Source organism: Helianthus annuus, chromosome 10, assembly GCF_002127325.2.
Source record: "Helianthus annuus cultivar XRQ/B chromosome 10, HanXRQr2.0-SUNRISE, whole genome shotgun sequence".
In the NCBI taxonomy this organism is placed as follows: Eukaryota; Viridiplantae; Streptophyta; class Magnoliopsida; order Asterales; family Asteraceae; genus Helianthus; species Helianthus annuus.
Genome location: NC_035442.2, coordinates 9,878,637 through 9,903,233, shown reverse-complemented (window position 1 = coordinate 9,903,233; position 24,597 = coordinate 9,878,637). Strand labels below are relative to the sequence as shown.

The 24,597-nt window shown below is 36.1% G+C and overlaps 2 protein-coding genes and 1 long non-coding RNA gene across 5 annotated transcripts; all 3 read right to left on the bottom strand.

The window, feature by feature from the left end:
- Positions 1-448: 448 nt before the first annotated feature.
- On the bottom strand, positions 449-12,254 carry LOC110883951. 3 transcript variants are annotated; one of them, XM_022131616.2, is made up of 15 exons: positions 11,940-12,254; positions 8,212-8,376; positions 7,798-7,914; positions 7,632-7,716; positions 7,384-7,492; positions 6,385-6,452; positions 6,155-6,280; positions 4,582-5,195; positions 3,783-3,986; positions 3,639-3,699; positions 2,794-2,907; positions 2,539-2,652; positions 1,498-1,604; positions 1,108-1,144; positions 460-779 (listed from the first exon to the last, which is right to left on the bottom strand). In XM_022131616.2, exons 1-13 carry the CDS (start codon positions 12,005-12,007, stop codon positions 1,506-1,508), a joined length of 1,944 nt encoding a protein of 647 aa, XP_021987308.1. In that variant the 5' UTR covers positions 12,008-12,254; the 3' UTR covers positions 460-779; positions 1,108-1,144; positions 1,498-1,505. The 3 variants fall into 3 exon arrangements, with proteins under 3 accessions (XP_021987307.1, XP_021987309.1, XP_021987308.1); XM_022131615.2 differs by lacking the exon at positions 1,108-1,144 and having other exon boundaries at positions 449-779; XM_022131617.2 differs by lacking the exon at positions 1,108-1,144 and having other exon boundaries at positions 449-779; positions 8,212-8,373; positions 11,940-12,238.
- Positions 12,255-15,304: 3,050 nt separating this feature from the next.
- On the bottom strand, positions 15,305-18,257 carry LOC118483363. Its single transcript, XR_004870530.1, has 3 exons — positions 18,131-18,257; positions 16,010-16,063; positions 15,305-15,475 (listed from the first exon to the last, which is right to left on the bottom strand). It is a non-coding gene; the product is annotated as an uncharacterized LOC118483363 (long non-coding RNA).
- A 3,038-nt stretch (positions 18,258-21,295) lies between these two features.
- Positions 21,296-22,728, bottom strand: LOC110880519. Its single transcript, XM_022129032.1, has 3 exons — positions 22,447-22,728; positions 21,759-22,088; positions 21,296-21,655 (listed from the first exon to the last, which is right to left on the bottom strand). Exons 1-3 carry the CDS (start codon positions 22,726-22,728, stop codon positions 21,296-21,298), a joined length of 972 nt encoding a protein of 323 aa, XP_021984724.1.
- Between the last annotated feature and the right edge of the window lie 1,869 nt (positions 22,729-24,597).

Sequence of the window (24,597 nt, the reverse complement as noted above, 5' to 3'; positions counted from 1 at the left end):
TTGATTAGTGATGTACATATAGCTTAGAAATGATTATGACATATGATTTTATATAAAAAAAATATATATATATTATAGCATCACCCTTTAAATAAATGTTAAATGTTGTACATATAGCTTAGAAATGATTTTACAAATGATTTTATATAAAAAATGAGTTGATTAATTACGGTGTACATATAGCATCACCCTTCAAAAAAGCGATAACCTCTCGCATCATAATCTCCAACTTTATCTATATATTCTTTTCTATATTATTTCTTTAGTACAAACTACAATGCTTTAGGTACAAACAAAAAATGTTTGGAGGTACAAGACATAAATATTGATTGTGATAAAGCTTCACTATAGCAAAATCTTTATATTTTGGAGATGGGGATTCAGATGGAGAAAAAACAACAGTACACAAGGTTTTTTTTTATCATGTATGCAAGCATGAACTATGAGGTAAAGCAAACAGAAAAAAACACCATTCACCAAAAAAATCAGGAAAGAAAATCTTTACAAGTTAACTACAACAAGAAAACAAACAAGCATCGATAATTACAGTACATGGTGGATCACTTAAACCTACAGACAACCGAAAAGCAGCCACGGGAAATGGCCATTTCGGGTGTACCAACTGCCCTGTTAATAAACATATTGTACATGGTCAAACATACCAAAAAAAAAAAAAAAAAAGAAAAAACGGTCAAAAGTGAGTGAAAGAAAAACCAAAGCAGTAGTCCATGGAACCAAATCCAGCTAGCAGCATCGGTTAGGATAGCTGGTGCACGCTCCTGCAAGCAAAATGGAGGTTCAGCGTCTCTAGGGGTGTGAATTTTTAACACGACCCGAAAACCCGACACGAACCTAACACGAAATTCGCGGGTTTAGGTTTAGTCTAAACGGGTTCGGGTCAATTTCAGGTTGAACCCGCGAACCTGTTTAGGTTAGCGGGTCAGGTTTGGGTTAACCTGGTCAGGTTGGCGGGTTGACCCGTTTAACACATTTATACTATATTATAATTTTTTACAGTATATTTTATGATGTAAATTAAATGGGGTGTGTGTTTTATGCCTTGATTATAACTTAAAAAATGTCCAATGCTTGATGCAAAACTACTACCGAGCCGGGGGTCTCACTGGAAGCAACCTCTTTATTCCTACAAGGATAGATTTTGTAATTTAAATATGATATCATTATATACATTTGTGTTTTTTAAGTAAATTTTAATTTTAGTATATTAATTTTAGAAAAATTTAAAAAATTTAGGTTGAACGGGTTGTGTTCGGGTCAACCTACGAAATTTCGGGTCATGTTCGGGTTCATATGTATGATACGCTTTTCGGGTTTGGGTTCGGGTTCGTGTAAATTTTCGGGTTCGGGTCGGGTTGAACCCGCCAACCTGCGAACACGACCCATTTAGCACCCCTAAGCGTCTCATTGTGACATTAAACCTTTAGTTTTTAAGAAAACATTTTGAATACGACTTTTAAACATCATATAGTTAGTTACCTGTACTATTATTCAACATCGACCATTTGTGCTTCAAGATAGTTATCAGGTCTGGTAAAATTTGTCCCGCGAGCACCGTTAAACTGAAGGATTCTAAGCTTACCTTCCTGCAAAGACACATAATTATAAATGTGAATCAATCGAGTTTAAACAAAACTTTGAAGAAAATAAAATGTTGAACAGATATATTAAAGGTTGCAGGTTTTTTGGTCAATCTTCTTTGCATATTGTATTTAATTAATTAAAGAGTTAATTACTGTTTTCGTCCCTGTGGTTTGTCAAAAATCACTATTTCAGTCCATTAGTTTAAAAATTGCGATTTCAGTCCCTGTAGTTTCACTTTCGTAACCATTTCAGTCCACCTTGACCTCGTAACCATTTCAGTCCCTGTACTAACAGAATAAATGGATTGAAATGGTTACAAAAGTGAAACCACAGGGACTGAAATGGTTACGAAAGTGAAACCACAGGGACTGAAATCGCAATTTTTAAACTAGTGGACTGAAATAGTGATTTTTGACAAACCACAGGGACGAAAACAGTAATTAACTCTTAATTAAATGAAGAGTAAAATGCCATTTTTCGCCCCTGAGGTCTGGACAGTTTTGCGATTTTCGTCCAAAGGTTTGTTTTTCCGCATCTGGATTCAAAAGGTTTTAAATTTTGCCATTTTCACTTGGCTTGTTAACTTCATTCATTTTTCTCCGTTAAGTCAAGAGTATTTCCGTTTTTTTTGTTAACTTAAAGGGAAATTCTGACCTTTTCAGGGGTGATCGGTCTTTTTACATAGAGTAAAAAGACCGAATTGCCCTTTAAGTAAGCAAAAAAGACCAAAATACCCCTAAATTAACAGAGAAAAATGGATGGAGTTAACGAGCCAGATAAAAATGGCAAGATTTCAAAATCCATATGTGGAAAAACAAACCTTTGGACGAAAGTAGCAAAACTGACCAAGCCTCAGGGACGAAAATGGCAATTTACTCTTAAATAAATATGATTCCATATAAACGTAACGTGTAAAAGATATGAAGGAATACAAACCTTTGTCCCATAGACGATACCTCCACCAGAGAAAGGGTGAAAACAAGCTACATTCACCTCGTCTTCTGCACTCGGAAGCACACTCACGAGTTCCATATCTGAAACTCTATATACCTGAAATTTTAACATCACAAAACTTGAAAACTTATAAACCTAAACTAAGCATGACAAAACAGGCAGGTCGGGTAACAGTGAATATTTGAGGGAGTAAATTTTGAAAGTTGGATAACGGAGTGAAAATAGTGAAATATTTACCTCCAAAACTGTGTAAATTGATAAGGAGGTGTCACCATTGATATCAATGCTTCTTAGAAGAGAACTATGACGACGGCCATAAGCAAGCAGTATGTGCTCAGAACTAGGTGAAAACTGCAGGAAACAGAAGATAAGAGATTATTATAGCATCTTTAACTCATGAAAAATTGTATAAATTCACCCCTCAAATTTCTAACTTGACAAAAAAGGCCCTCATACTTTCTAATTTCTCTTTAACCCTCAAACTTTTGACATGTAACCCATTCTACCCCTAAACTTTGCTATAATGTCAAAGGTAACCCTCTAACTTTTTAAATGTCACCTTGCCCCCCTCAAGTTTCTAAAGTTTCGAGCTTACCCAAAATTCATTTCTTACGTTTTTATTTTTATGAACGACTATAAATTCGAGTTCGTCTACGCTTTAACGTAACTTTTGTTTGAAAACGAGTCGGGTCAAAGATAAAATGTTTTTTTATGTACGTTATGAGTTGGACTGTGTTTTGACGTAAATTTTGTTTGGAAACAAATCGGGTCAAATGTAATACGTTTTGATTCGACGGTATAAATTTGAGTTATCATGCGTTTTGACGTAAATTTAGTTCGGAAACGAGTCTGGTCGATTGTAGTCTATACGTTATCATTTCACGTACGGCGGGTAAAAAACCAGTTCATATACAAAATTACAAATGAGCGTATTGGAATGTAAAAGCAAAAGAAGATTACATTTAAAAACATGGAATTTAAACTTTTGGATTTTTTCAAGGTTAGATGGTTGGCAATTAACTCTTAACGTAATTTACCATATATAAAATAAAGAAATGAATGAAGAATGTAAAGAAACTTACCTGGACGGAAGTTAAACAGTGAGCAGCTCTAATAGGCCTCGAGATAAGTACCGAACCAAAGCTGCATAATTATAATAACTGTCAGAATACAATTTAGCATACGAAAAGAAAGCTGAACTCCTCAGTGAGAATAATTGAGCTTACGTGGCCTCCTCAAGTGAATATACTCTAAGTTCATAGATGACGTGGCGAGCAGAGATTGGATGGCGTGTAGGAGATGTTCCGGCCCTGCTCACATCTTGATGGAGTTGCGTTGATATCCCGGAATCAGCTTCAAACTGAGGAAGTACACATGCAACACACGCAGCTAGATATCTCCCACATGGTGAAAAATGGGCACCCATTTCACTGCAACAACATCATCACCACACACCTTGTTAAAAAAGCTATCAAACCTTATACATTAAAAAAAGAATTAATTTAATATATATCCGTCTAAATTTCATAATATCATATTTACCCTTGTAAAACAGAATGCCATACTTACCCCTTCCAAATTAAAGAAGATAACTCTAGTTACTTATAACAGTCTGTTTTAAAAGGGTATTTCCGTCTTTTTTGTTAACTTAAAGGGCAATTCAGTCCTTTTCATGGGTATTCAATCTTTTTACATAAAGTGAAAAAGACCGAATTGCCCTTTAAGTTAACAAAAAAAAAATACCCCTGACTTAACGAAGAAAAATGGATGGAGTTAACGAGCCGGATGAAATGGCAAGATTTCAAAGCTTTTGGATCCAGATGCGAAAAAACAAACCTTTGAACGAAAGTCGCAAAACTATAATTTCATATTTACCCTTTTAAAACACAAAAAATGCCATATTTACCCATTCCACACTAAAGAAAAAAACTTGTTACTTATAACAGTCTGTTTTACAGAATAAACGAATCGGATCAAAATTAGTGACTTCAATTGTTATAATTTATTTTAAGCAGCCCGTTATACCTGCAAAGGACAGCATGTGGTATTACTAAACGACAACTTTCAGGCTTGAGCAAGGCACATGGATTTTTTATATCATGAGACCATATTCTTAGCTTTACAGTACAAGGCAACTCAGCGGCTGCAGTAGCAGTAAGTGACGCAGATATTTGAGATTGTATTATATTCATCATAGGAATCGAGTCAACCCCATCAGTTGCCTCATTGGTTTGACCGAGATTTATGTTGAACGGTGGCTCGGTTGCAACCGTATATCTATGTGGACTACCACCGAGAGGAAAAGTTGGTGGTGGGCCTGCTTGGTTTTGACTTTGACCCATTAACCATCCTTGCATAAACGGTAGTTCCCAACGTACATGTTCTCTTAACGGGTCCAAACCTGAATCCCGACCCAACTGACTTGACCCCATATCTTCAACACCAGATATATTCATGTTTGAAGCACCAGCACCATCAGTCTGCATTAACTGTAAGGGTACTAATGGTAATTCAGCTGCTAAACTCAAACGGTCAATGCGATGCATATTGCCCATATATACAGCAGGAGGGGGGTAATGCATATAAGCCTGAGATGTTGCGGGTGCCATTGTAGAATCTGAAGAGTCAAGATCATTCACCTGCAACACCAGTTTAATGATTCAAAACATATTTTAAGTTTCAAATAATTTCACACTAAAGATGAAAAAACAGGCAGGTTGGCACGGGGTTAGGCCTGTAAAAGAAACCAAACGTTCATGAACTGTTGTAGGAAATTCGTTTATGTTCGTTTGTTAAAATAAACGAATGAACATCAACAAATTCTTTTGTTCAATTAATTAAACAAATTAACATGAACACACGTTTTGTTCATTTATGTACGTGAATGTCCGTTTATGTTTTTCATATATGTTCGTTTATTTACGTTCGTTTAAATTTTAATAAACATATATGTAGTTATATTTGTATAAACATAAACGTTAAACGGGATTTCTAACTACTTATACGAAAATAACTCCTTAGTAATTGGGCTTCCTAGTGATAAAACATGGGCTTTAGAATGAAACTTATCGTAATTAATCACTTACTTATATAAACAAAACTACTTTATGTTCATTTATGTTTGGCCGATTACGTCGAATTGTGTTTGTTATGTTTATTAAATCTTGTTCGTATGAGTTTGTTTGTTTATGTTCGTTTACGTTCGTGAACTATTCGTTTAGGTTTTATACGAACGGACATAAACGAACACGATCATGCTCATTTTATTTTATTTTATTAATAAACGAACATGAACCAAAAAATGTGTTCAATTATATGTTCATGTTCTGTTAAAGTTGAATGAACGAACACGAACATGCCCTTATTAATGTTCATTCGGTTCGTTTACAGGCCTACACGGGGTCAAAAATGTTCAGGTCAAAACAGGTAATTTTAGTACAAATAACATTGGGTTGGAAAACTATTGCAGTAAAAAACTGTAAATTATACAGCGTTTTGTGCATTAAATATACACTTTGAGCGACTTTCAGCACATTTGACCCATTGGTTCGTTTGACAGATTCCATTTTAGCTACCTTCTTTACCCATTTGAGATTACCTCGGCGGTTAATAGAAGTGGAGCAGCATGTGGATGGAAATGCACAGCACGAAGAGAACGTCTAGTCCTCAATATAATAGCAGGTGAAGAAGTCTCACCTCTACTGTTGTACTGCCACAAATACAGCTGAAATAGAAAAGCTACAGTCAACATATTGAATTTAACTTCACCAAATATCTAGACCAAAACAGCATTAAGAGACATGAGTGCAGTTAAATTGGTATCAAGACCTTATGGCCTGCAGCAACTGCAAGCAGTTCACCTTCAGAATGAAATGCAATGGAAGCAATAGGCCGATCTGTACACAAATAATGCAAAAGTAAGACAATAAAAATATGCACACATAAGAGTATACGTAAGCATATGTGCTAGCTTTCATCTTGGTGCACTGATTGCACATATAGGTGGCAAAATAAGGTCTGAAAATGGGTAACTTATTAGCGGAAATCAAAAGAGTTAGATTGGGCGGACCTACGTCTTAACACTTTTCTTTATCCATTTTAAAAAACAGAGTAAACTGCCATTTTGGTCCTTGTGGTTTGGTCACTTTTGCCACTTTAGTCCAAAACTCAAACTTTTTGCATCTGGGTCCCTGTGGTTTCAGTTTTATTGCCATTTTGGTCCAAAAATGAAATCAGATCATATTTGTCTTATAAAATCCTGCAATTTTGTCATTTTCCTCAAAGGCAAATCACGTCATATTTGTCTTATAAAATATGGTATTTATTTATAAAAAGAAATGATCATTTTTCCCCTGCGGAAAATGACAAAATTTGCAGGATTTTATAAGACAAATATGACATGATTTCATTTTTGGACCAAAATGGCAATAAAACTGAAACCACAGGGACCCAGATGCAAAAAGTTTGAGTTTTGGACTAAAGTGGCAAAAGTGACCAAACCACAGGGACCAAAATGGCAGTTTACTCTAAAAAACATAAATAATTAATGTGCAAAATATGAATATGAATATGAAAACTATATTATTAGTTTATTACAATAATACTCCAAGGTTTTTATGAATTTGAACACACTTCGAATGACTTTGAACCCATTCGACTGGTTAAGAGATCAAACATAATCCAATTCGACCCATCTATAGGTAAATGGGTTAAAATTCCCATGTAAGTATGTGCTCATATATCCTAAATGATAAACCCTTAAGGGCTTAAACAGTTTCCATTTGTTTAATCGATTTACTAAGGAAAAAGAGAATGTTCAGTAAGTACAAAAATCACGAGATCTTATGCATTCTGATGTATTTGCATTCCATAAGCGAACTTCATGGTCCAAACTTCCACTAGCAAGTATTTCCGGATGCAACGGGTTGAATCTAACCTGTAAAATCAATATCAGCACATTAACAAATTAACAAATCAGCGAATGTCTATCTGAGACTTTATGTATGAGTTTAAATATCAAAATAAAAAAATTAGTGTGGCATATGTTCAAAGAAGAAGCTAGCAGCAAAACGTACCACCCAAGGTGTTCGTCTATGTCCACTCAAAACCTTTAAACACTTTCCAGTTTGGCAGTCAATTATTTTAACAGTATGATCACCACTGTCAAATCCCAAAAAATTCAATTATTTAAAACTATAGAGATAACATCTAATAAGATAACAAAGACAACCAAGAACATACTGAGTAGAAGCAAGAATTTTCCCATCCGGACTAAATGCTGCTGCAATAGTCGACCTCGGTGAAGGCATTAATGAACAATATTTGGCTGATAACCACCCCAAAGACTCGGTTTCCACCCTATACAAGCAATCAAAATTGAAACACTATACAATTGTACTTTTACATATTTTAATTTACATCAAATAAACAACTTAGAGGTGACAAAAGAAGCGGGTCGGGACTTGCATAACAGGTCAAAATCATGTAATTTTTTGTGGGGGTCAAAAATGGCGGGACTCATTCACCTATAAAGAAAAAATACAACCCGAATGGACTCATTCATAAGCAAACGGGTCAAATTTTCCACCTTTAAATTAAGACAGATATATGACAGTATGAGCAACATAAATAAAACTTTGGGATCTACGTAAGTACCATGAAAGAAGTTCGCGCCTTGAATCCCTTGCACTTTCACTGTTGGGCTTAACATATCTTCTATGGTTGAGATCAAAATTTCTACCTCTATGCCTTCTCGACACATGCTTTTTTATTCTTGGAGCTATCTCTCTCCTGGTCAACATTTGGAACACATTCCTACTACTGAAAAATTAACCAGTTAGACGCCTAGAATACAACAAACCTCATCACAACATAATTGTAGTAGCTTTCAACATTAAGAAAACAATTCACTTGTTTCAAAGCTACAACATACAGTATGATAACATACAAAAAGTAAACCTGTCAAAACAGCAATAGAAACAAAATAATCATCCGACTGAAAAAAAAAATCATCATCATCATCATCATCATCATACTCAGTATATCCCACCAATAGCAAAGCTAAGGTAGGGTCTGAGGAGGGTGAGATGTAGACAGCCTTACCTCTACGGGATAGAGAGGCTGCTTCCAATGAGACCCCCGGCTCGATTGTAGTTTTGCATCAAGCCTTGGACATAAGGCACATAGCACTCAGCAATTGAGACAAACGCCGATTAGTGCATGTACTCCCTTGTCTTTCGGCTATCAACGCCACCACATGATGCATGATTAACCATCTCCCTCTTTTAACGTTATTTTCACGAAATTAGTAAAATAACGTTAAAATTAGTGCACTTTCACTTTTCCCCCCTACGCCCACACATATATACATTATATGAGCATACCGCAAGGGGGCGTGTGAAAAATCAATTAACACTATTACAACAAACAAACAAACAGATTAAAAGTGCAAGTAAACCAAAATATGAAACGAAACTATTTGTGTATCAATCAAGGAACAATAAGCTAGAAAGTCGGCTTACACTTTTTCAGATAATGACAGTCTAATATATCTGATTCATCAGTAAGTAACAAATAAAGCACCAGTAATCCAACATACGAATCAATGATTACAAAGATCTAGCTCAATTTCTAACAAACAAAATCCGAAAAACAACTTACTTCCCATAACCTCATGAAACAAAGCCGAATCGGACTACTAAACTGTATCAACATATCAAATTCACACGTCACACAATCAAGTATCCGGTTAAAATACCAAAATTCAGCATCAATCAATTGAGATTCCTAAATTTTACATTAAGAAACTGAAGTTATCAAAAAACTGAAACAAAATTGCAAATTAATCATGAAGATAATTGAATCTCACTTTTAACACTATTACAACAAACAAACAGGTTAAAAATGCAAGTAAACCAAAATATGAAACAAAACTAAAACTATCTGTAAGCATCTAACATAGAATTCAATGATTATAGAGATCTAGCTCAATTTCTAACAAACTAAATCCGAAAAACAACATACTTCCCTAACCTCACGAAACAAAACCGAATCTGACAACTAAACTGTATCAACACATCAAATTCACACATCACACAATCAAGTATCCGATTAAACTACCAAAATTTAACATCAATCAATCGAGATTCCCAAATTCTACATTAAGAAACACAAGTTACTGAAAATCTGAAAGATCTAGCTCCATTTCTAACAAACTAAATCCGAAAAACAACATACTTCCCCCAATCTCATACAAAAACCTAATCGAACTACCAAAACAGTATCAACACATCCAATTTACACATCACACAATCAAGTATCCGATTAAACTACCAAAACTCCACATCAATTAATCGATATTCCTAAATTCTACATCAAGTGATCAAGAAACTCAATTATTAAAAAATTGAAAGATCTAGCTCAATTTCTAACAAACTAAATCCGAAAAACAACATACTTCCCCTAACCTCACGAAACAAAACCGAATCTGACAACTAAACTGTATCAACACATCAAATTCACACATCACACAATCAAGTATCCGATTAAACTACCAAAATTCAACATCAATCAATCGAGATTCCCAAATTCTACATTAAGAAACACAAGTTATTGAAAATCCGAAAGATCTAGCTCCATTTCTAACAAACTAAATCCGAAAAACAACATACTTCCCCCAATCTCATACCAAAACCTAATCAAACTACCAAAACAGTACCAACACATCAAATTTACACATCACACGATCAAGTATCCGATCAAACTACCAAAACGCAACATCAATCAATCGATATTCCTAAATTCTACATCAAGAAACTCAATTATTAAAAAGTTGAAAGATCTAGCTCAATTTCTAACAAACTAAATCCGAAAAACAACATACTTCCCCTAACCTCACGAAACAAAACCGAATCTGACAACTAAACTGTATCAACACATCAAATTCACACATCACACAATCAAGTATCCGATTAAACTACCAAAATTCAACATCAATCAATCGAGATTCCCAAATTCTACATTAAGAAACACAAGTTATTGAATATCTGAAAGATCTAGCTCCATTTCTAACAAACTAAATCCGAAAAACAACATACTTCCCCAATCTCATACCAAAACCTAATCAAACTACCAAAACAGTATCAACACATCCAATTTACACATCACACAATCAAGTATCCGATTAAACTACCAAAACTCAACATCAATTAATCGATATTCCTAAATTCTACATCAAGTGATCAAGAAACTCAATTATTAAAAAATTGAAAGATCTAGCTCAATTTCTAACAAACTAAATCCGAAAAACAACATACTTCCCCTAACCTCACGAAACAAAACCGAATCTGACAACTAAACTGTATTTACACATCAAATTCACACATCACACAATCAAGTATCCGATTAAACTACCAAAATTCAACATCAATCAATCGAGATTCCCAAATTCTACATTAAGAAACACAAGTTATTGAAAATCCGAAAGATCTAGCTCCATTTCTAACAAACTAAATCCGAAAAACAACATACTTCCCCCAATCTCATACCAAAACCTAATCTAACTACCAAAACAGTATCAACACATCCAATTTACACATCACACAATCAAGTATCCGATTAAACTACCAAAACTCAACATCAACTAATCGATATTCCTAAATTCTACATCAAGTGATCAAGAAACTTAATCATTAAAAAGTTGAAAGATCTAGCTCAATTTCTAACAAACTAAATTCAAAAAACAACATAATTCCCCTAACCTCACGAAACAAAACCAAATCTGACAACTAAACTGTATCAACACATCAAATTCACACATCACACAATCAAGTATCCGATTAAACTACCAAAATTCAACATCAATCAATCGAGATTCCCAAATTCTACATTAAGAAACACAAGTTATTGAAAATCTGAAAGATCTAGCACCATTTCTAACAAACTAAATCCGAAAAACAACATACTTCCCCCAATCTTATACCAAAACCTAACCGAACTACCAAAATAGTATCAACACATCAAATTTACACATCACACAATCAAGTATCCGATTAAACTACCAAATCTCAACATCAATTAATCGATATTCCTAAATTCTACATCAAGTGATCAAGAAACTCAATTATTAAAAAGTAGAAAGATCTAGCTCAATTTCTAACAAACTAAATCCGAAAAACAACATACTTCCCCTAACCTCACGAAACAAAACCAAATCTGACTACTAAACTGTATTAACACATGAAATTCACACATCACACAATCAAGTATCCAATTAAACTACCAAAATTCAACATCAATCAATCGAGATTCCTAGAATACACAATACGAAACTGAAGTAATTGAAAAATTGAAAGAAAGTAGTAGATTAAAGAATAGAATCTGACTTTCGATGAGGCGGTGAAGATGTAGATGAAGATGAGAGATCGTGTAGGGATGCAGGTGTGGTCTTCATGTTTGTTGTTGTTGTTGTTGATGTGAATGGAAGTGAATTATGGAGTGAATCTGAAACATAAACCCTAAGTCATCTCCGTCTCGGTTTCTCTGTTGGATTGGAATTGAGAATTGGAGTTTTGATGATCAGAGAAACCTAGCGAGGTAAATCCGGGACGGTGTCAGAATGATGTGCAACACAACAACAATCTCTCACGCTTGAGCCCCCCTCTATTTTTTCCTTGTTAATATTATTGTTAATATTAATTATTAATATATTTATTTATATGTATTATTTAACTAGAATCCTATCTTATCTTATCATATATATATAAAAAAAATAATCTAAACTAGTTGCGAGGACTCGTGAGTTGCGACTGGACCGTAAAACTCAAACACCAACACACTTAACTTGAAAAGCGAGTTTACTTTTGTCAGGTCGGATACACAAAACCAAACCGTAGAGTGTAGACCGTGTTTTGCGCACTTAATGATCTAAATCGAAAAACCATAAGCAACACGATTATAAGTCGGTCGATTGAAACAGACATAAGGTGATACAAGAATTTGAAAACTTTTATAAGTAGAAGTTAATAAGAGTTATCATATTTATAATTTATAACTATTATCAAATTACAAAATAAACATTTGGTGTTGTTAGTTTATATATAACCGGGATTATATTTTTAGTATTTGGTTTAAAAAAATATAGTGGACTCTGTTTCAATTCATATATAGCAAAAGGGTGTTTTTGGAAATCACTATAAAGATAAGGGCTTGTTCATGAAAAGAGATGTGTCAGGTGGGCATATGTTATTGAGTGATTTGAAACGCTAGACACTCACGATTAGACCCTGGAATTATTTGTCGGCGGTACAGATGAGGTGTTCAATCATATTTTCAAGGGGTGCGGTCGGGTTTTTTGCCTAAATTTTTTTCAAGAGGGCGGTCGCCCACCTTGGCCAAAGGGTGGGTCTGCCCCTGCTCACGAGTCTTGTTTGTTGGATTTGCTCTTTCGCAAATGGTTGAAAACATCTTATTAAAATCGCAGCGGAATACTAAGGTATTTACAATTCAAATAATTAAGACATTGTCTTAATTATCATAAACACAAAAATGGATGCCAGGCGTCGGGGATCTATGTCGCTCGCTAACCTCTCATCCTGTAGTCGGGTGCGCATACTAAAAGTCAGTTACGCTAAGTGAGTTCAATTTTAAATCAGGCAACTACAAACTTTAACAATTAACAGTCATTAAACATTTTACGCAATTAAGCACATACAACTCTACACTATACAATAATCATAAACAAATTTGCAATTATGTGTTGTACCTATATTACGCACACTATACTCTATGTAGTTCATCAACCACTGGCAAGCAACAAATACATTGTCACTACTCACTACAATAACGACCCCGAAGGTAACCGCCCATCATAATGGCCGAAGGCAACCGTCCCAAACAACGGCCCCAAAGGTAATAGTCCCTAACAACAATCCTGAAGGTATCCTTCCCTCACAACGGCCCGGAGGTAATCGTCTATCTCGTGCAAGATACATACTATCATGATTCACTAATCATTGGAAACCTTGGGAACAATGTTGTCTTCCCCACTGATCCCCGAGTGTCGCATGATGAAGGTCCAATGTCGCAAACATGGAGATTCATCCAATTCAGCCTGTTTCTAACTCAAAATCCCAACTTCTTACGTATAAAAACGTTTGTTTAACTTCCATGAAGCAAACTTTAAGGTTTTTAATGTAATGCCCCGAGTATTCTATGAAAGTATGATTCCTAGTGGAAACATGGTAATTTTCTTGTAATTGAATAACTTGAATGAATGTTATTATGATGCCCACCAAGTGTTCGATGAAATGCCTTAAATGCAAATTGTGTGATTTTGTGTTGGATACTTCATAACGATCCTGGTTAAAATGTAAGAATTCATATATGTGGTGGTTTGATATCATCTTATTGAATAAGAATGATATTGGAATGAATTCATGAAAATCTATGAATTTAATGACGTGTATGAGTGAAAGAAGAATGACCAAGCCACACAAAGCAACAAGGAACCCAAAATCAAGGTTAGTTCTTCTTGCTTACAAGTTGGCTTAATAGTAGTTAATAGTGTCCATTAAGTCAATGTTCTATTTGGAATGTTGATTGTTAAGTAGTAAACTAGTGATATAAAGTTGATCAGTTGAAACGGGTAGAACTTGGACATTGTTGGGTGTAATAATTTAACATCGTGCATGTCTAGAATGGTTCTTAGAATAAAAAGAATGAAGTTGGATCAAGTAGACACTAAGTTATGGAAGTAACTTAGTATGCTAAAGAATAAAGATGGAATTATGAAATGAATCTTGTTGTGGGAATATATATTCGTACTAACTCTTGTTGAAATGTTATAGGTAAACCATCGACTTAGAGTCGTGACAAGTTTTGTACGAACACACACATATATGCGTTTCCGTGATGCTAAGATGTTCAAACGGGTCAAAACTTTTGGTTATGAAAATATTATGATTATAGTCTTTAGTTGATGTTTGAAATACATTTTAAACTTGTCTTTTGTAAGTACAGTATGGTATGAATAACATGTATGTAACTATTTAAAACTTGGGTATGTTCGATTTGAATCATTTTGATAATCTTGTAAATGTTGTTTAAAAAGTTTAATTTGGGGCCGATTTTCTTAACTGAGTAAAATGTGTTTTGATCATAAAAAGTTTGGGTATTACATTTAGCCTCTTTAACACGTAAAATCCAACCTTTGATGATGAAAGCCCTAATTTTCCAAAAAAAGAAAACATTTTTTTATCAAAACAAAGATCTTAGAGGTTGATTCTTACATGGAATCCAACCAAGACGTTGTTGTGATGATCCTTTATCCTTTGCTAAACGATTTCAAGCTTGTGGCTTGATTCTTGATTCTTCTTTCTCTATAAACCACACTTTGTCCCTAGATAATGATAAAGATGAAGATGGAAAAAATGAAAGATTAGGGTTTTCCAACCCTTTTATACTCCATACACATGGGCTTTCCATTTTAGCTTTCTTGAGCCTTGACTCATTAAATCAAAACTCACTTACTTAATTAGCTTTATTTCCTTAAATAATGTGACACCCACTTTTTCTACTTCAAAAGTAAGGTGACGACATACTATTTTTAATGAAATTTGGGCATGACCCGTTCGTACCATGAACGGTTCCCTGTTTTTATAAAATCAACATTCAAACTAATACTATGACCCGTTTCAATTAAACATAAGATAACCATAATTATAATAAAGTTATACTACATTCTAGAATTTACAAAATAACAAAACACATTAAAGTTTAAGATTTAACTACTAAACATAAGCCATTTAACAAAAGTGTTTTGACCCATTTACATGTTTTACAAAATTTGCGGAAGTGCATGAATGGAGTTCAAAGTGTGTTCGATCCAAGCGAAGCATAACCACCTAAACTTGAGTTTTACCTAAAACCAACACAACAAAAACAACATTAGCATATCATTCCTAATTCAACTAATTTTCTATGAACATGATGAACTAATAATTTGTCATCTTAAGTTTTGTACAATACTTGACTAACTCTTTCTTGAATCCGACTTTCTTGATTTTGCAACCAAATCGGTTACACCATTCTTTCTCATATGACTCATTCGGAATGAGTCTGTTACTTATCCATTCTTCCTCATTAGGCTCTTCCTATCTTAACCCGTTTACAACGGATTTACAACATAACACCCTTGTCACGATTCATTCTAATTATTCGAGATGGGTGCTAGTAACTCTTTCTTAAAATTCACATATCAATTATTTGACCAGTTTACAACAAGTCATCATCACAAACCTATATCTAACATACCCTTCTAATGAATTGACCCGTTCGGGTTAATTCGACAACATAAACACATAACAAATTCACCTTGATAAAAATAAGCAACCAATTCTACAATTTAAGACATAAGGACACCTTTACTACAAATCAAATTGTACAAGTGACGTACCTCGGTCTTGATTCCCTTGTTGCTTTGAGTGGCTCGAACCTTCTTCCTTTATACCTATACATAACCGTTTATACTTATATTTCATATCTTATACTTACTTTCATACATTCTTTGATTAGAGATCCTAAAAATTTAACACATATCTCATTTACACATTCAAAACATGATCGTTATGTATGGTTCGATGTCAAAATTGTTGAATTTGTTAACTAAGGCATTTCATCAAACACTTGGTGTGCATATCGCCAACAAAGCATAAAGTACAAGTATTCTAAACTTCTTGTTACTAGTTCATGTCATGGATTATCATAGTCACAAAATTCACATATATTTTTCATTCTACATCAATTTATTTAGAATTTCACTATTACTTACAAGATCTTATGTTACGTATCTTATTATTACTATTGTTAAGTCAAGGGATTAGTATGCTATTTGGGTTTAATTTGGGGGTGTCTTATGTAAGTTTCTTATTTATTTATTTGGGTTACGTATGGAATGGAAATCAAGCATAATTTGAGTCAAATATCTCTCTATCTCTTAGTTTTCTTCTTCCCCAAGGTTTTAACCCTATCAAGGGTATCAGAGCTCCAGTCGATTCCTCATCGGAATTCCTTGCCGCTGCCATGACTAACACCCGCAATAATGAAATCGACAACACCCTCAAGTCCCATGGTAAGGCAATCAGTGACATCCAAGCTGCGTTAGCGGCCCTGATGAAGCAACAGGAACAATCTTCGAAGCAGCAGGAAGAGATTTTGAAGGCGGTGCGTGATAAAGCCGTGCAGTCGTCGGGTAGTTCCTTCGGGTCCTTCTCCGGCCCAGATGGTGACTCACGAACATCCAAACCATTCCGTATCGGTAAGATCGACTTCCCTAGATTTTCGGGGGACGATGTTGAGGGGTGGGTCTATCGCTGCGAACATTTTTTTTCGATGGATGACACCCCTGATGACTCGAAATTACGCTGTGCTGCGGTTCACTTGGAAGGCGATGCCCTCCAATGGCACCGTGCCTACTTGAAGACCCGTAATGCCACGGTTGCCGAGGTCCCATGGGCGGACTATGTTCGTTTGATCTCTGCCCGTTTTTCTGATGCCATGTTTGAAGACCCTATGGAAGAGATTGCATCTCTCGTTCAACTTACTGATGACGCCAAGGGTCTACAAGAATATAATTCAGATTTCGATCGTTTGCTTAACAAGGTTACCGTTAGCGAACTTTATGTCGTTAGCCTATATTTGAAGGGTTTGAAGCCAGAAATAAAAGGGCCAGTAAAGATGTTCAAGCCTCAAACACTACGTGAGGCGTATGGGTTAGCAAGAATTCAAACTATTAACAACACATGCTTAATGAAGCGTTTCAACGCTGTGGAGGATGGGCTGCAGCCCGAAGATGTCAAAATAACACCTCCCGTTAATGGTTCAAAACTACCCTTGCTGCCAAGTCCAACAACCGAGCCATCAAGTTCTACACCGGAAATCCTTAGATCGAGGCGTTTGACGAGTGATGAACTTGAGCAAAAAAGGGCAAAGGGGGAATGTTTCTGGTGTACTGAAAGGTTCGTTACGGGGCACAAGTGTAAGAAAAAACAACTTTACATACTTGAAGTTGTAGATGATGAAAAACAAGCAACGGAAGAGGATGAAGACAAGGTTTCTTGAAGTACTTTTTTAGGGCAAAAAGTAGGTTAAGGGGGGAGTATTGTTACGTATCTTATTATTACTATTGTTAAGTCAAGGGATTAGTATGCTATTTGGGTTTAATTTGGGGGTGTCTTATGTAAGTTTCTTATTTATTTATTTGGGTTACGTATGGAATGGAAATCAAGCATAATTTGAGTCAAATATCTCTCTATGTCTTAGTTTTCTTCTTCCCCAAGGTTTTAACCCTATCATCTTATATCAAGACTACTCCCATTTGCATTTACATGATCATCTTATACATCTTAGTACTACATCAAGTGGGGTTTTACTCTAAATCATTCAATGACCAAAATTAAGCATAATTCTTGTTCTATAGCATCATTCTAACTTAAAACTACATAATTTCTCACATGAACTCATAGGTGGGTCGAAACCCACTTTTCTACAAATCATCAATTCAAGAAATTCGACTTACCACTTTAATAAACAACTTAGATGATCAGTAATTCGGGTTCATGCATTAGCTTGGCCTTGATTATCCTTTCAATTTCTCTGATTTAGATCAAAGGGGTTTTCCCCCTTTCTTCTCCCTGTTTTGATCGACCCAACACACAAAAGTGTGTGTTTTTTGGTGTTAATTTTTTTTAATAAACCTACTTTCCATTTGTCATATTCAGCCCCTCCACTTATGCATTTGTTTTTATTTAGGTATTAGTCATTCTTAAGTTAGCATTTTACATACAAATTAACTAGGTTATGTTTCTAGTTAATTTAATACAATAATCAATTACGCATTTTGGGGTGTTACAAATAAACATTTTTATTAATACCAAAATTTAGGGTGTTAGATAATTGGAGACCATGGATGTAAGAACCATCAAAAACAAAGAAAAATTGAACAATAACTTTGTGAAACAAACTTAAGTTTTTAAGTTTGCTAATTAACATAGGGTAAATATTAGGGTGTGTGTTATGGGGCGCCGTAGGGGGCATAGGTGTGCCACGTCAGCCACATCATTGGCATGCACATAGCCACGACAGGGCGTGAAAGGGGGTGTGGGCGGGGATGTGTAGAGGGGACTGCGGGCATGGGGCTGGTGACGTGAATGTTGGGGGACTGGAAACCCCCTCCCCTTCCCCGTAGTTGTTTTTTACCGTTAAAATAAAAATAAAACTAAAACGATTGTATAAACCAAACACTTTAAAAAAATTATACCCCACATTCCTACCAGCTTCTATCTATATCTTGTACAATATACAAAGAATTCTAGTATTTTTATTAATTTTAGTCGTCTACCAACCTTTTATGAAGTTCAACAGATACGGACAATTAGGGTCCGGTGGGTGGGACATTCCGGCTTCACCAGTAAGTACTCAAATCACAATTCCTACCCATCACACAACTCACATACTCAAATCACAATTCCTACCTATCACACAACTCACATCTCAACCAGAAACATAATGGGCTACAAGAAAGTGATCCCAAAAGAAAGAAAATAAACAAGTCGGTGAGTCATCTGTAGCGACCCCATGTAAAGTGAAGAGTTGGACGACTGAAGAAGAATGTGTGTTGGCCAGAGCATAGGTGGATCTACCAATTCAAGGATCGGTAATATTTACGTTTTGTTTTTATTTTTTACACTAATATTTTTTCTTTTTTTTATAGCGAACAACCAAACCCAAACCAAATTTTGAAAACACATTCGAAAATCTTTTATGACTTGAACATACAACCGACATGATTTTGGGTCATTGGTCTAAAATTTTTCATAAGATCAGACTTTTTGGAAATCTCTACAACAAGAATTGGAGGAACCAGGCGAGTGACCATGTTTGGGTTCACAACTACAGTTTCAACAAGAGATGGACGTCTTATTTTTGCAACGTCTGATTTTAGAGATATTGAGAAAATCTACCAAGTGGCACTTGATACTGATGATCGATCCCGATCCATTATCAAAACGGATGAAAACAAGTTTGTATAATGGCAATAACCCATCACAAGGTAGCTCTGACGCCCGTACAAGTTTTGATCAACGCCGAAGATGAATTTGACAATGACGAGGAACTACCACACCCGCCCGGTAGGAGCAACAAAGGTAAATAAAGTGGAAAATTTTACAAGTACGACCACGTTCAACGAAGGTGTGGACAAATTAGCGTCAAGTATCACGAACATCATCGATTTAAAGAAAAGTTGGCAAAGAAATTCCAATATGAAGTTAATGACCATGAGAATAATCATCTATGGAAAGAGGATTATGAGTTGTTCGAGATGATAAGGGACGAGATCCGTATTGAATATCGAAGTTGCCAAAATAAGTAGTTTTCTTTAGTTTAGGATTTTTTTTTTATTTTTTTATTTATAATCCGGGAATGTATTTTTATTTTTAATTTAGGAATTTTAATTTTATATTTTAATATTAATGTTTATTTTACTTTTTATTTAATACTAATTACATAAAATAAAAAATCATTAAACAAAAAAATGAATGAAGCCCCTCTAGTATACCCCTTAGGTGGTGTGGGGTGAGAAAAATGTGTGCTTACGTGGCATCGTGTGGTTGTACTTTTTTCTCAACGATACGTAGTCTTATATATATGTGTGTATTAAACTAGGTTTATAGACCCATGTATTACCTAGGTGTGAGGATAGAATTTACATAAATTAATAATGTATACACAAATTTACATAGCAATGTCACAACCCCCGACCACACTCTGGATGGGAGCCGTGAACAGTCAAGATGGTACCGGTGTTTATTAGATTCACAGCGGAAAATATTATCAGAATCATAGTTAGGAAAAATTCCGGAGTTTGTAAAACACCAAAGTTTAATATTAAACAAATGGGATAAAACTCATATTACAAACAAAGGTTTATATAGGGATAAACCCTAATTGATAAAACACAATTTCTTTTCTTTATTCAGGTAACATAGCCACTTTATTTAAGCCTTCAGTGCTTCATAACATACTTCTTTTACTTTCATAGTAAGTTACCTGAAACGCGTTTAAAAATATTTTATCAACGAAAAATACTGGTGAGTACATCCATTTATATAAAAAGACACATTGTTATAATTTACAGCATTAAGAGTTTTTACATTTGTTTATATCTTTCAATTACTCAAATCAGTATTTGTCACCCGGTGGTAGTTCCAATGTGACGATGGTCATATCACTCATTGGTTAACTTTCGTCCAATAGTGAAGATTATTAAGTAGTGTATACAAAACCCCACATATCAATCAATCAATCATACCCAGTAAAATCCCACAAATAGCAAAGCTATTTGTAGGGTCTGGGGAGGGTGGGATGTAGGCACACCTTACCTCTACCCCTAGGGATATAGAGGTTGCTTCCAGAGAGACCCTCGGCTCCAAAACACCCAGGAAAGAAATAAATAGAGCATGAGGTGTGTGTGTGTGTGTATGAAGCTACCAATGTAGTATGAGTTGCGAAATAGTGCATGGTAGAACAGAACAAATATGACAACACAAAACAGCCTATACACATAGTTACATATCTACGACCATACACTACACCTAGAAACACAACTGTACAGAACATCCTATACACATAGTTACTTATGTACGCCCATACACTACACCTAAAAACACAATTGTACCCTCTCCTAGAAATCCTTAACCTTAATCCTACGTCTCCACGAGCTCCTATCATGGACCATGTTCTTAGAGAGGTGCAATTTTTGCAAATCCTGCCTAATCCGCTCATCCAAAGTAATTTTGGGTCTGCCTCTACTCCTCCTCCCCTCCACCTCGAGGGTTTCAACCACTCTAACTGGTTCTATCGCCTGCCTCCTCTTCACATGCCCAAACCATCTCAATCTTCCCTCCTTTATCTTATCTGATATACTAACTACTTCTAACATTTCCCTAAAAACATCATTTCTTATCCGGTCTAACCTTGTGTGGCCACACATCCATCTTAGCATTCTCATCTCTGCTACCTCCATCTTGCGTGCCTGTACTTCCTTAATGGCCCAACATTCAGTTCCATATAACATAGCAGGCCTAATTGCAACCCTATAAAATTTTCCCTTTCAATTTTGTTGGGAACCTCCTATCGCACAATACCCCAGTGGCAGCTCTCCACCTACACCATCCGACCTGGATGCGGTGGGCAACATCACTATCTATCTCCCCATCCCTCTGGAAAAACGATCCTAGATACTTGAACTTAGTCACCTGCGGGACCGCTTGACTGTCAATGGTGATCTGAATGTCCTCATCGTTGTCTACTCCACTAAAGTCGCAATACAAGTACTCTGTCTTAGATCGACTAATCTTTAAACCTCTTCCCTCTAAAGCTGCTCGCCACTCTTCTAACCTCGCATTCAAGCTTTGTTTACTATCAGCAACTAACACGATATCATCTGCAAAAAGCAGGCACCACGGAAGAGCCCCCTGGATTAACTTTGTCAACTCATCTAGGATAACTGCAAATAGAAAAGGGCTCAAAGCGAACCCTTGGTGGAGTCCTACCTCCACCAGGAAAGAATCAGTATCCCCTACTGGCGCTCGGACACTAGTCTCAGTCCTAACATACTTATCCCTAATTAAGTCTATATACTTCCCAGAAACCCCTCTACTCTCCAAACTATCCCAAATCAGTCTACGTGGCACACTGTCATTGGGCCTTTTCAAGATCAATGAACACCATGTGTAGGTCCTGTTTCTTCTCCCTATACTTCTCCATCAGTCTCCTTAGAATATGTATTGCTTCTGTAGTCGATCGCCCTGGCATAAAACCAAATTGGTTTACCGTGACTTGAGTTTCTCTTTGGATTCTCGTCTCAATTATTCTCTCCCATAATTTCATAGTGTGCCCTAGCAACTTAATCCCTCTATAATTCCCACAACATTGGGCGTCCCCTTTGTTCTTATACACAGGTACTACTACACTATTCCTCCATTGATCTGGCATTTTCCCAGATTTGAAAATAAGATTGAATAAAATAGTTAGCCAATGTACTCCTTCTTCTCCCAAGCATTTCCATACCTCAATCGGTATGTTATCTGGCCCAACTGCCTTAGCCCTTCCCATCTTTCTAAGGTTTGTTCTCACCTCCTCTCGTGTGATACGTCGACAGTAGCCGTTATTCCGTAGCCGCCTTTGCGTAGGTGAATCATCATTTTCTTCAATTTCTTATTGGTAATCCCTCTTGTCATTGAAAAGATTGTATAAGTACACTTGCCATCTCATCTTAATGTCGTGTTCTTTGACCAAAACGCATCCGTCCTCTCCTTTAAAAACTTCACTGCTCCTAAGTCTTGCCTTCTACGCTCTCTAGCTTTTGCAATCTTGAACATGTCATGCTCCCCCTCCTTTGTTTCTAGTCGATCATACATCTGCTTGTAAGCTGCGTTCTTCGCCTCTCTCTTAGCCTCTTTGTATCTATCCCTTAAAATCGCTTGCTCCTCCTCGTCTATACACCTCAAAAGATCCCCAAAGCACCCTTGTTTAATCCTTATTTTAGTATGCACATCCTCATTCCACCACCATGACTCCTTATGGCCACACCTCTTTCCTTTGACAACCCCCAGCGTTTCCTTCGCCACATTAGTAATGGTGTTTGCCATGTCCTCCCACATTTGGTTTGCGTCCCCATCTACTCTAGGCGATGTCATTGAGAGTACCTTATCTCTAAACACTTCGATTTTGTCGCCCTTTAGCATACCCCATCTAACCCTAGGTCGCATTACCTTCTCTCCCTTGGTCAGCTTTCCTCTCATGACTATATCCGCTACCAATAAACGGTGTTGAGTCACTGCTGTCTCCCCTGGTATAACCTTGCAGTCCCTCCACCACCTTCGATCTCCTATCCTCATCAAAATATAGTCAATCTGAGTGTTACGTCCGCAACTGCTAAAAGTAATCAACTGTGATTCTTTCTTCTTAAAGAGAGAATTCAAAATACCTAGGTTGTGGGCCACCGCAAACTCTAACAAATCCCTACCAGGGTTGTTCCTATCACCAAAACCAAAGCCCCCATGAACCTCACTAAAACCATCACTATGCCTACCAATATGGCCATTAAAATTGCCTCCTATGAAAATTCTTTCCTCCCTAGGTATGGCCCTCACGACTCCGTCTAGGCAGTCCCAAAAATCTCTTTTCTCTTGATCCCCTAATCCCACTTGTGAGGCATATGCGCAAACAACTGTCACCACTTCCTCTCCTAGTACTAATCTCAGCACCATGATCCTATCGTTGTAACGTATCACCTCTACCACATTTTTATACAAGTTTATATCTACTAGAAATCCTACCCCATTCTTTACCCCATCAGACCCTGAATATAACAACTTGTACCCATTGCGCTCATCCCCTTATGTCCCTTCCACCTAGTCTCCTGAAGGCACGCTATCTCTACCCTACGTCTTTTTAGTGTATCTATGATCTCCAACAACTTACTACTAAGGGTTCCTACATTCCACGAAGCCACGCGGAAACTATACCCCCTTTCTTTTCCCCTCCCTGCACCCCTCGTCCTCGAACACGATCTCAATGAAAAATCATGATATCTACCGTCTATGATTGCTACAATTCACCCGATAATCCAAAAAGGGCACACACATAACAAATACTGATCAAATAGAGAGTTATAAATACGTTCACACAATAAGTAAACAAACCCAAATACAATCAAGAACAATGCCTAAACAATAACACAACAGGTAAACGGCAGAATAAGATAACATGACAGGTAAACAGCAGGTAACAGCAGAATAAGATAAGTTCACACAATAAGATAACACAACAGGTACACAGTAGAAATAACAACACAAAAAACCAGACACGAGTACCACAGACAATAACAACTCAACAAACAAGAGGTAATCAACAAGAGAATATAACAAACAGCAAATAAGAAACACATAATATATCAGCAACAATAAGAATGCCTAAATG

Coding starts and splice junctions, on each gene's coding strand:
- LOC110883951 (XM_022131615.2), bottom strand. CDS start 12,007: ATGAAGACCACACCTGCATCCCTACACGATCTCTCATCTTCATCTACA. Junction 3,987..4,581: donor CCACATGCTGTCCTTTGCAG/GTATAACGGGCT, acceptor ATGTTGTTGCAG/TGAAATGGGTGCCCATTTTT. Junction 2,653..2,793: donor CAATTTACACAGTTTTGGAG/GTAAATATTTCA, acceptor TTAAAATTTCAG/GTATATAGAGTTTCAGATAT.
- LOC110880519 (XM_022129032.1), bottom strand. CDS start 22,728: ATGGGAAGGGCTAAGGCAGTTGGGCCAGATAACATACCGATTGAGGTA. Junction 22,089..22,446: donor AAAGAGAAACTCAAGTCACG/GTAAACCAATTT, acceptor AAGTTAATCCAG/GGGGCTCTTCCGTGGTGCCT. Junction 21,656..21,758: donor GGTGGAGAGCTGCCACTGGG/GTATTGTGCGAT, acceptor TGGGCCATTAAG/GAAGTACAGGCACGCAAGAT.